Here is a 12,182-nt window from a genome sequence, read left to right as displayed (position 1 = left end):
ATGCCCTTCCTAACACCAACCACTTTACAGAGTATATTGGTTGCTTTTTATCTGGCACCTGCACCAGTTCTTTTTACGCAGCACCAGTACTTTTTACACAGCACCAGTGCTTTTTACGTGGCATCGGCACCAGTGCTTTTTATGTGGCATCAGCAGAGTATAGTATAATGAGTATCACTTTATTAACTGCTACATGTACAGAAGCAATTTGGAAAAAACCTGAAAAAAGAAATTGTTAGTCTTTTCTCTAGCACCTTCTCACATTAATAACTCTTCCTCCAATCATAGATTTGTTACTTTTGCCATCTTACCTTGAGTATAGTCTATATTATTACAGCCTCTCTTCTTTTCTCGCTCTAAAGACATGAGGGTTCTTTAGTGTTGCAAGGTACAACCTACCTATTGTGGTGCCACAGCAAAATGCATCCAGTACATTCTGTACAAAGTGCTTGACAAATCAAGTAAAGACAATATAGAGTTGTGGGGACTTGTTAGTCTTATGACAAGCTCTAGTACAGCCATTTCTATTCGTAAAGTGGTTAATGACAGGAAGAGTATTCAGTTGTAGAAACCATGCCAAAAGCTGTATTCTGTGAGTGAAATGCGATCTTTTGACTTGCCCCCAGAGTGTTGTGATTCTCAACAAGAACTGGTTCAAATGGTGACAACCTATCCATCCTATGTTAACATAAAAGATGGATGTAAAAACTATAATGTTGATGATTTGTAAAATGGAAAAAAAAAATATATAAAATCTAAATTGTACACCACAAATACTAAATAATGAATACTTGTTTATTTTATGACACAATTCCACTGCAGCTCTCTATATAGCTGATAACTTGTGGAGATTTGCTTCACTCATGAGTGAATATTTTCCAGCCATTGTGCTCTTATAAAGTTTAAGAATAAGTCAAAGTTACCTTCAGATGACTTGTAAACTGGTTTCTCTTATGTTAACATTTATTTTCTGTGTTAGCATTGGATGTGACTAGTTCTATTATGTTTGGTTGGCAGAAACTATACAGAAGCCTGTTTGTGTATGTGTGAATGTTTTTGCCTCTGTTTAAATTTGCTCTGACAATGTTCACCCTGCAAAGATGTAGAGTGAAGTAACTAGATTTAAAAATCAAGAAGAGCCTCTGTCTATTATCTAGCCTATACCAGAACAGAAAAGTGGATGTAAAAATGACAGCAGCAGTGGGAAAGTGGGGAAATTCAGAAATGAGAGAATATAACACAACTGGTTTTATGACATTGTAATATGAAATCCTAGCAGCACTTGTGCTGGGCCATGTAAAAAGCACTCAGCATACTCTGTAAAGTGGTTGGTGTTAGGGAGGGCAACCAGTTGTAGAAACCAAGCCAAATCAGACTAGACTGGTTCAGCTCTCCAGCTCTGGTCTAACCATCAAACCCATGAAAAATCGATGTTGATGATGATGATGAATTTGACTGTAAAAGAAATTATACTGATGTTATCTCTTTCATTCACTGTACCACACTTTAAAGTGTCTCTCCCTGTTTATAGTTAAGACAGTAAAAGGTGTTTTTTCAACAATTTAGTATAAAAATAAGTAAGTACCCTATTTGATGGCATAAAAAAATGCATGAGCATATTAGATGCACCCTAATTTCAGCAACACATATACAGGGTAAAAGTTTTTAGTGTATTTACCCTTTAGCATTCAGATTACTTTGTCAATTATAATGCTTTTGTATTCACATTGTTTTGAATTAATCATGCATTATTTTGTAGCTTTGAGATTTCGATGATATGACTGTTTACTTTTAGTGTGACTTCGTAGGGTAGGTGTGAGAAACCATATTTGACCAGTTTGAATATAAAGCAAATAGAATATTTTGTCCAAATATAGCCGATTTAAATGCTAAAAGGTTAAAGTTTCTGTGAGGCCCAACTCTGCATGTTTTGAAAATCAGACAGAATATTTGGGCCAGATATAGCCACTTTAATTGCTAAAGGGTTAATCATGGTTCTGCTTGATCAAGGCTAACATGGGACTAAGCAGCAACAAAATCACATGCAATAGATGTATTACTAGCAGATTTATTGGTAATAATTTTGTAGATGGCAGATGGAAAAAAAAAACTTTATTATTTTATTAAAACACATAAGAGGGACCTGTATTGGTGAAACATAAAGGGTACTCATGCTGGTGACATGTAAGGGGCACTTGTGCCGGTGACACGCAAGGGGCACTCATGCCAGTGGCACGTAAGGGGCATTTGTGCTGGTGACACGTAAGGAGCATTCGTGCCGGTGACACGTAAGGGGCATTCGTGCTGGTGACACGTAAGGGGCGCCCATGCCGGTGATACGTAAGGGGTGCCCGTGCCGGTGACATGTAAAAGACACCCAATACACTCTGTAGAGTAGTTGGTGTTAGAAAGAGCATCCAACCATAGAAACCACACCAAAACAGATTGGAGTCTGGTGCAGTTCTCTGGCTTACCAGTTCCAGTTAAGCCATGTAACCTTTACCAGCATGGAAAACAGGTGCTAAATGATGATGATGACGAAATTTGAACAAATTTAAATTAGACACTATACAAAATGACCATCTTTATGTTAATATAAATTTAGCAGTTTGTAACAGCTACTTTACGAAGGAGTTAAATATGAATAAAAAAAAAATTGTGGTGTTAAGTTTCTAAAAATCTGTTGACTTTTTGTTTAGGTGATGGTACTGGTGGAGAATCTATATATGGAGGAGTGTTTCCTGGTACGTATTTGCTGGTATGTAGTTTGGTGATTTAATATGGCTTGCATTGGCCTGGTAGGTGTGTCTGACTAACTAATATATATATATATAATTTTAAAAGCTTTAAAATTTTAGTTTTTATTTTCATTTTTTTTTTGTGTGTGAGAGTGAGCACATGTGAAAAATAATTGAAATATAATCAAGTCAAAGTGAATGAGTTTTTTTAATATTTTTTATCTTTTCAGACGAGAATTTTATCTTGAAACATGACCAGAAATATCTTCTTTCTATGGCTAATCGTGGAAAAGATACAAATGGATCTCAGTTTTTTATGTAAGTTTCTAATTTCTATTTTACAACGATCTATTTGTACTAATTAAGGGAAATGGCTTTGGCCAAAATATATTTTTTGTACCATAAATAGAAAGTAACAAATGTGTTTGTTAATTAAAATTACATAGAAACCAGTTTGTTAATGTTATATATGCCTGTTCCTGTATATATTTAACTGCTGAAGACTAGGTCTTGAATGTTAATTAGTTGTAAGACAAGCAAACAGTTTGTGTGCAGTTTAAGCGATGGCAAAGTAGGAGTTGTGGGAGAAGGGGAAATGTTGGATGGAAGGCCTATGTTACCATCTAGTTCAGAGAGACAAAAACTATGTATACCAGTGGTTGAAGCAGCAGTGTATTTATGACATAGTGGTTAGAGTGGTTAGTTTTATAGATGTGTTGAGAAAATTTCTGTGTGCATATAGCAACAGCACCACCAGGTGTGTGAGGTATACTTTAGCTTCATAGAAAGCTAGCAACTGATTGGAGCTAATTTTCTAGCTGTGGCAAAGAATCTTAGTGTTACAGATGTAGTTTTGGCAGTGTTTAAATGTAAAAATCACCAGCAGAGATTGTGTGCCCTGACATTGGCAGTGATTTTAATGGTTTGTGCATTGTTCATGTGTAGTGCAAGACTGTTTTCCTTGAGATATGTATTATTTTGGAGCTGTTGGGTGACTTGAATATGTGGTATAGGGAAAAAAATCTGTTTGATTTGAATCTGTGGAAACTATTGGAGATGACTGAAAAGGAACTAATGATAATGAAGTAATAATAGTTTACCTTTGTGATGAAAAATCAAAGAAGTCCTTTCTTGGAAATGAAATACAGCATTGCATGTTTTCATAGATTTGGATAGGTTCTTGTAATGTGAGGAAGATTGAAAAATTTTGTAAGGGAGGTGCTAGTTCTAGAAGTTAACAGAAGGGACAGTTTGAAGTTAATAGAAGGGATTTTCTCAGACCAATCACATTATTGGGTTGGGTAATTGGAACTTTCCCACTTGGTGACTATGTACATGTGAGGATGAAAGAGATTGAATGAAGGAGGGTTTGGAAAGACCAGTGTGTCAAGTTGAAGGCAAAATTGGTAGAAAATGTAGCAGCTTTATCAGAAGAAGACTTCTTACAGAGCCATCATGGTTCAGAAACGACAGGTAGGACAATTCTGAAAAGTTAGTAGTGGCCTTAATGAAATGATTCTAGAAAACCCAGCTGCAATTTGGGAGGCAGGAGAAATTGCAGGTTGTGCAATAGCATCTTTTGGTTTCCTAATAACTATCTTGCATGTGTTGGTAAATGCCTCATGTTGAATTCAATGGTGTTGTATACTTGTCCAGTTGATATGTGTGAATTATTTGAAATGTTTTGATCTGCATGTTGTATTTGGTAGTATCTTGGAGTTTTTTCGAGGGACAGTTGCTGATGTTTAACTGCTAGACTACTGAATGCATGGTCATAAGTTCAACTCTTATGATTGTGTTGTCCCTCTGATCAAGGTAACTAATGTTATTTGCCCCAGTTTGCCTGATAAGATAAAAAATTGCACACCTCTCCTATCTCATGGTGAAAGGTTCACAGTAAGTTGGGCATTTAAGGGTGCTAACATTAACTCCAACAAATAAACTCTCCTGTCATCCATGCAAGCATAGAAAAATGTATGTGAAACAGTAAAAAATAATTCTATTTAAATATACAGTAGAGTTCCGCATACATGATACACTATATCGAGAAACATTAACTGAGATTATCTAATTATAATGGAAATATAAAAGAGCAAATATAGCAAAAGCAGTTACAACAATAATTACATATAGTATAATAGATATATCATACAATGATCACAGTTCCAAATATAAACTTGACTCCTCATATATATATATATATATATATATATAATTTCAATAAGGGTCATATTCATCTATTAAGCTGCTCTAGGAAAAACTTTTCTGAATCTGGTTGTGTAGGTTTGAATTCACCTGTAGTGTAGTGATAACTAGATAACAGTAAAGTCTTACAGTTACATTTTCTCTAAGTGTTTTTTTTTTTCTGTTCTAAGTACATCTACTGTCTCTACTTCTCTGTAACTCCCTCTAAACACTCACAAGTAGATGTTGCATTATCTGTCGTTTTGCAACTATCTCATCTCGTGTTACTTCTCTCTGAAGTTATCAGCTTTAGTGATCCAAATATACTTAATTCCCCTTGGCTCTCACACTCAAACTACACAATCACCATTGGTGTAGAGGCCAAATTGTTAACCATTTTTGTTGTCCACACCAATTAGTTTTATCATTTACTTATATCTCTATCTCTGAACAGTGTACATATTTGTCATTCTTTCTCACCTCTCAAACTAACTTTTGTCCAGCCAATACAATCTTAGTCCATATTAAAATCTAATTATTACCTAATCAAGGCAACCCACTCTCAGTTCTAAACTTTGGTAGTATGTGTGCATTGCTTTTGACTCATAAGACAGCTGATATCACTTGCCTAGATATGCCCCTCCATATTCTTCACACGCCTAAAACCCACAATACCAAAACCCTGCAGTAGTTCGCTTGCAGCTATACAGAGGAAGAACACTGCCTGCAACACTTGAAGGAAGTAACCCACCGTTTCCACCTGGAATGAGTTCATCCATCAGCGTGAAATCTGCAAGATAGCCATCAAGAAAGCAAAAGGTGTCTTTGCACATCACATGGCCTGCAAGTTTCCTACTTCCTATATTGCAACTGAGCTTTGTGGACCTTGGTCAAGATGATCTCTACTAACTTTGCAGAATCTCCTACTTGTCACTCCTCAACCAAGATGTCTCTGTAAGTAGCTCTCCTTCTGATGAAGCCACAATATTTGCTGCCCATTTTGCTTCCACTTCTACACTGCACATACAACAAGGCACCTCCCTAGACAATAGCTGTGACACAGTATTTTCAAATATTCTCAAATCCTGCATTCCTCTGCTGGCTCTTTTTTTTTTTGCCTAACTTATTCAATCTTTCTGTTAGTTGGGAATTGCCCCTTGTCTTATAGAAAGGCATGGCAACTACTGATGAACTGTCTTCACTTCTAGCATCTCTAAAGTGTTAGGGATAGTTGTAAACATAAACTTTTTTCACACCTAAAATCTCTTTCCTATTCAATGGAATTATAGCTTTTGTTGAGCTAGATCTACTGAAGACTCTCCTAGCATATCACACACCACTGGTCTCTCAACCATGAAAACTTCCAAGAAGACATTGTTGTTGTTTTTGACATAAGCAAGGCCTTCAGTTGTCTGGCAAGCAAACCTCCTGAGTTGTCTGCCTATGGCCTTTATCTCTTTCATTGCTTAGATTGAAGGTTTTACTTCAGATTGCTCCATTGCAGGATGCACTAACGGATCTCTTTACCTGAAATTTTTTTCATTTCTGGTTTACCTCTAAAGTTTTCTGTCACTGCTCCATTGCAGCATATGTTATGGAAGTAACCCACCTATGGATCCCATCTGTTTCTTTTCTCTTGCATCTGTTCCATGAATGTATGATCTACCCAAAGTTCAGGTATTATTCCCATAATTTTCTTTCCATGCATTAATTTGCTCCTTAACACAAACTCTTATGCATATGTTACCACCATTAACTGTTTTTTAGCTTTTCACACTCACAGGTGCTGTCACATGTAATCTAAGACATTTCAGGTTCTGCATGTGCTGCTTCGATGAACAGAGACTTTGAAACCTTCTCCGTTGGGTATATGACAACTTGATCTCATCCACCATATTGTCTCACTGCCCAAACTTATATTGAATATTTTACTCAATTTTTCCTCTGTAATTGATTTCCTGCTCCTATATATATTTGTCCTTTATATCCCATCATCTTTTGTCAATGTGTAATCTTTTTCTTGGTTGGTAATAGATCTTAAATGTCTTCTAAAGTGCTCAGGAAGAGTCTTAATTTAAATAAGGATTCATACACAGTATGAGTAATCGAAGAAGGCAAAATGATTGGAGGAGGTATATAGGTATCTAGTTCTCAGTAGCAGAGGCTGTCAAAGTAGCAATAGAAGAGGCACAGGGGAGGGACAGGTATCAGTAAAAAAAATCCTAAATGGAGCATATACACAAGACCTGTCAAGCCATGTGAAATCATAGTCGGGGCCAATGCCGGTGTCATGTAACTGGCGCCTATGCCTGTGGTATGTAAGAAGCACCCTTCAAACATTGGGCCTTATAGAAGCTGTGTTTGAGATGACCCATCAAGCCAAGTGAAATTGTAGTCATGGCTGATGCCGGTGTCACAACTGGCACCTGTACCAGTGACATGTACAAAGCACCCGTTACATTCTTGGAGTGGTTGGCATTAGGGGCATCCAGCTGTAGAAACCATGCCAAGTCAGATTGGAATCTGATGTAGCCCTGCAACTTACCAGTTTCAGTCAAACTGTCTAACGCATGCCAGCATGGAAAGCCAATGCTAAATGATGGCACTAGGCCATAGGGCCTATCTTTGGCCTCGAATCTGCCACGAATATGTGAGTCAGCAATTGAAATTGAATAGTCCCATTCAGAAGTGGTCTTGGATAATTTTGTACTAAGTACTGTCAGTATCCGAGATACAGGAGTAGCATTCCAGTTGAATTGCACTTGAGCTTTGTAGAAGGTCATTGACTTGATCGAAGCTGAGAGATGAGGCTATTAGTCCTTTTGGTGTATACTACTTTGGTAATATATCATTTCAGGATTATGAAGATTTGTTTTTGTATTTGTGTGTATTTGTGTGTACATGTGTTAATACTCAGTTTCATTGTCTTCTTTTTTTATATTTATATTTCCAGAACAACAAGAAATTCACCACATTTGGATGGGTAAGTTTTCTGACCTGTTATATTCAAGTAATGAATATTTTGATATGTAAATGAGCATTTTTACTTTATTAATTTAATTCTTTATGCCGTATTGAATTACAGTTGGACAAAAGCAAAAACGTTTGTATCAACTTCAGCTGTTTACTTAGAACATTTTCATCATAATTCTTGCAAAGGTTATTATAGTTGTCTCTAGTTTTTCTTTCCTCAGATAATTAGCAAGTAGTAACTGAATGTTAAATGTACTATAATATTTTATTTCAAGCCTAGTCATTAGTATTTTTTTTTGACTATCATTGAAGATGTGTGCTTTTTCCCACTTGATGGTTGATTGGTTAGTATTAAGGAGCATCCATGTTTTAGATACTGCAACTAACAATTCAAGCCAGTATCCACATTTTGTAAAATCATTCAACTCATGTTCACATGAAGAAAAAGACCTGTAAAAGTCTTTTGATATTGGGACAGGAAAATTACATTAAAAATAGATTCTCTAAGTCTGTGATTTTCTTTTTATGTAATCATAAATTATAAAGCAGTGCAATGCCTTTATGATAATTAAATTTAATAAGGTTTTATGTTGAAGAGTTAAGAATGAAAATGGGATTTTTGCCTAGACAATGAATCATGATTTAGCTGAAGTTTCTACCTTCCTTTTTTTTCTCCTCGTATTGCAGGGTTCATGTTGTATTTGGTCGTGTGATTAATGGAACGGACGTTGTTTGCCAGATAGAGAATGAGAAGACAAACAGTCAAAGCAGTCCTTTAGAGCAGGTCAGAGTGGCTAACTGTGGAGAATTGGTGTTGCAGATGAAGCCGAAAGGTAGTGTATAGTACTGCTTTTCTTTTTAAGATTTCCTTTTTAGTAGAATGATTCTTTAGGTTATCTTTGAATTTATAATGAATAAGTTTGTGTGCTGTGAGTGGAGTGTGAATTTTGACATTTCAGGTACACAAAGTTAACTTCTTTTTTTTTTTTTGAATTTTATAAACTGTTTCTAAGATATTTTTCTGTTCCTGTACAGCCCTTTGTCAGCTATTCTATATAATATTCTTTGTATTTCTGTGATTAGCTAAGAAGAGACGACATGAGTCAGAAAGTGAATCAGTTTCCTCATCAGGATCATCTTCAGACTCTAGCTCTTCGGCTTCAGAAAGTGATACTGAAAAGAAAAAGAAGAAATCAAAGAAGAAGAAAAAGAAATCAAAGAAGAAGAAGGAGAAAAAAAAGAAGAAAAAGAAAGAATCAAAGTAAGTTTCTTTTTAGCCCCCCCCCCCATTTCATTCACCTTGAAAAGAAATAATAGTTTCTTTTTTCGTATTCTTCATGTCTGTCTTGTACCTTCATAATAGTTTTGAAATTCTCTATTTAAAGACTATTTTCTGTTGGGATAGTAAGAAAATTGCCATAACTTCCTAAGGTGATTCATTAAATGAAATTTTTAGTATCCAGATAAGCTTTCTACTTTATCAAACTAGGTTTTGAAAGGTAGAAAATTTTTCTGTTCAAAAAATGGTTCTCTTGCTTGATATTTAATTAGATGAACTCTTATTTGACAACCCTGATATAGTTTTATTTGTCACTTGTTTTTGAACAAGTCTTTAAAGCATCAGTGTTGTGGTATTTGTTCCAGCTCTCTGCATTCTGAGTTCAAATCCTGTCAAAGTCAACTTTACTTTTCATCTTTTTGGGTTTCATAAAGTACCAGCCTTCTCTTTGCATTGTAGGTGTTTTACTGGTGCAATTCTCTCCTCACATTCTGTCTGTTTTGCTAGATCAAGTGTAGAAGAGCTGAGAAGGTGTCTATGCCTCCCTGCAAGTACATGAACGCCTAAAACAATCAATAAGAGCATAGTATGTGATACCAAGTCATCCTCAGTTGTGAGTGATAGCTGTAGTCTAGGTTATTTTCCAACAATAATTACTAGCAGTTTTCAGTCTTTCTACAGCTGGAAATAAGTGCTACATCCCTTCCCCATAGCAGCTGAATAATACCAATTCTGTCTCTTTAAGTCGAGGGATACATACGAACAGAGAGCTGTGTTATTTACATAAGAGTTTTTAGCATGCAAAAATTTTATTAATGTATAAGTTCTGATAAAACGGTATCTAAATTTGCAGAGCAATTGAGCTCATTCTTGTATGGAAAAAGACTTAATATTTTGTCTGCAAAATTTAACATTAAAAAATATATTAGAATGATAATTATGAAATCACTATTTGTAGCAATTTTTATTCATTTATATCTATGAATTCTATTCCTTTGTATCTTCAAAATCAAGAAGTACATAGGAATGAAAGGTTGTCTTCCATTGTTAAACCAACTGTTGTCACCCAACATCTATTTTTTTTCTTCAAAGGAACTTCATATGAATATGAAACAATAGATGTAGCTGGTTTTAAACTAATGACTGTATAAGCGTTTAGTAATTCAGCTCCATACTAGAATTATTTTTCCTAAAAGATGAGTTCCTTGAAGTAATGGAAATAAAACAACTTTTATAAATATATCCATCAACATCAAAATTTTCAACATTTACTTCATGGCAGAATTGTTAGCTTGGCGGGCAAAAACTGCTTAGCGGCATTTTCATCTATCCTCATGTTCTGAGTTCAAATTCCACTGAGGTTGACTTTGCCTTTCATCCCTCTCAGGGTTGATAGAATAAGAACCAGTTGAGCACTGGAGTTGATGTAACTGATTTACCCAACTCCCCCAAAATTGCTGCCCTTGTGCCAAAATTTGAAATCAGTATTAATATCTTCAGTTTATGTTTTGTTTTCCTTTTGTTAGTCACCCATATGCTATTGAAATATTAGATAGGAGGGAAAGAGAATTGAAAGATATAAATTATAATGTAGTGACAATTTTTCTCTTGTTCCTAGAAATGATGCTGAATCAGATTCGAAAAAGGACTCTGCTCAAGTTTCCTCTGTACGGCCTGAAGAGATACCTGATGTCCCAGCACCCAAATTTCTCTATCGAGGCAATCCTCAGTTGCAAGATAAATCCAGGTTAGTATTTCCTTATCATCATTGTATTTACTTAAGAAGTTAGATGTCATTATATTCTGAGATCAAATCCTGTTAGGTCAGTTTTGCATTTCATCCCTCCTGATTTGATGAATTAGTCATGATCACATTCAATTCTCTTAAAAAATTCTGGCCTTTTCACTAATTTAAGAAATCATTATTTTAGTGTTTTATTATATTCGATAAGCATAAGGCTCTGAGCTGGCAGAATTGTTAACACATAGGACAAAATGGTTAGAGGTATTCCTTCTGGTTCTTTACCTTCTGAGTTCAAATCCCTCCAAAGTCAACTTTGTATTTAATCCTTTCAGGGTAAATAAAATAAAGTACCAGTCAAGTACTGGGGTCAAAGTAATTGACAAACTCTTTCATCTAAAATTGCTGGCCTTGTTCTAGAATTAAAAAGAATTACAAGTGCTTCTACATCTGTTAGAAGTAGAAAGTGATCAGCTTTTATTTGGAAATAATGCAATTGTCATCAACAGAATACTTATTTGAAATACGAAATTTTTCCTGTTTTCAAGTAAGATGTGGTCCTCTGATTCATTTAGGATTGGAGTAATTCCAAATATGATCTTAGAACATGAATACCTGCTCAACCCATGTCAGCATGGAAAGCAGATATAAGAGTGATGATGTTGGTGTAAGTGGTTGTGGTATTGATGATGATAATGATGAATGTACTTTATTTCAGGAATTCTCCAGTTCGTGGAGAAACACACAGGAAATATCCAGATTCCAACTACAAAGGCAGAGGCACAAAATATTCTAGCACAGGTCGAAAAATCAAGGGTCGTGGAAGTTTTGTAAGTTTATCCTTTGTCTTTCTTTTTGGTTTTTGTGATTTCACACAGCACCTGTTTCTAATTACTTCAAAATTTTAATCACCTGAAGATAATCATCTATAATTGATAAATCATATCTTTTGACACATGTAAGATGATCATAGACTAGATATATTTTGGAACTTTGTTGATCTGAAAGATAAATTTTGATCTTCATAATATTTCAAGCTCTCTTAGTGTCCATATAACAAGTTTTAACTTGGAAATGACAAAATAGTTATGTGAAATGGAAAATTTCCTTTCAGATATTACAATGTCTAAATTATAATCAACAATTTGAAGTATATTTAAGAAAAAGATGCCTTTTAGTTTTGTTTGTGACCTGTGCTTAAAAATCATTGAGTATTTTGTAAAATTTGAAATAAAAACTGGAAGTCCCCAATACCAATGTATTATTT

General features: G+C 35.1%; 1 protein-coding gene across 4 annotated transcripts in view; it reads left to right on the top strand.

Moving 5' to 3' along the window:
- LOC115213456 (NK-tumor recognition protein) overlaps positions 1 to 12,182 on the top strand; it is a 65,085-nt gene that overhangs the window by 22,589 nt on the left and 30,314 nt on the right. For 2 of the 4 annotated variants that reach the window (XM_029782437.2, XM_029782436.2), the window contains exons 5-11: positions 2,700 to 2,744; positions 2,969 to 3,056; positions 7,876 to 7,905; positions 8,583 to 8,728; positions 8,979 to 9,156; positions 10,793 to 10,921; positions 11,634 to 11,745. In XM_029782437.2, coding sequence (XP_029638297.1) covers positions 2,700 to 2,744; positions 2,969 to 3,056; positions 7,876 to 7,905; positions 8,583 to 8,728; positions 8,979 to 9,156; positions 10,793 to 10,921; positions 11,634 to 11,745 — 728 coding nt within the window. Of the gene's footprint in view, positions 1 to 2,699; positions 2,759 to 2,968; positions 3,057 to 5,448; positions 5,877 to 7,875; positions 7,906 to 8,582; positions 8,729 to 8,978; positions 9,157 to 10,792; positions 10,922 to 11,633; positions 11,746 to 12,182 lie in introns of those variants that run through there. The other 2 variants (XM_029782438.2, XM_036504026.1) reach the window with 2 other exon arrangements.

The sequence above is a fragment of the Octopus sinensis genome, linkage group LG6 (assembly GCF_006345805.1).
Source record: "Octopus sinensis linkage group LG6, ASM634580v1, whole genome shotgun sequence".
In the NCBI taxonomy this organism is placed as follows: Eukaryota; Metazoa; Mollusca; class Cephalopoda; order Octopoda; family Octopodidae; genus Octopus; species Octopus sinensis.
Note: the sequence above shows the minus strand (reverse complement) of the source record. Positions and strands in the feature narration are given on the sequence as shown.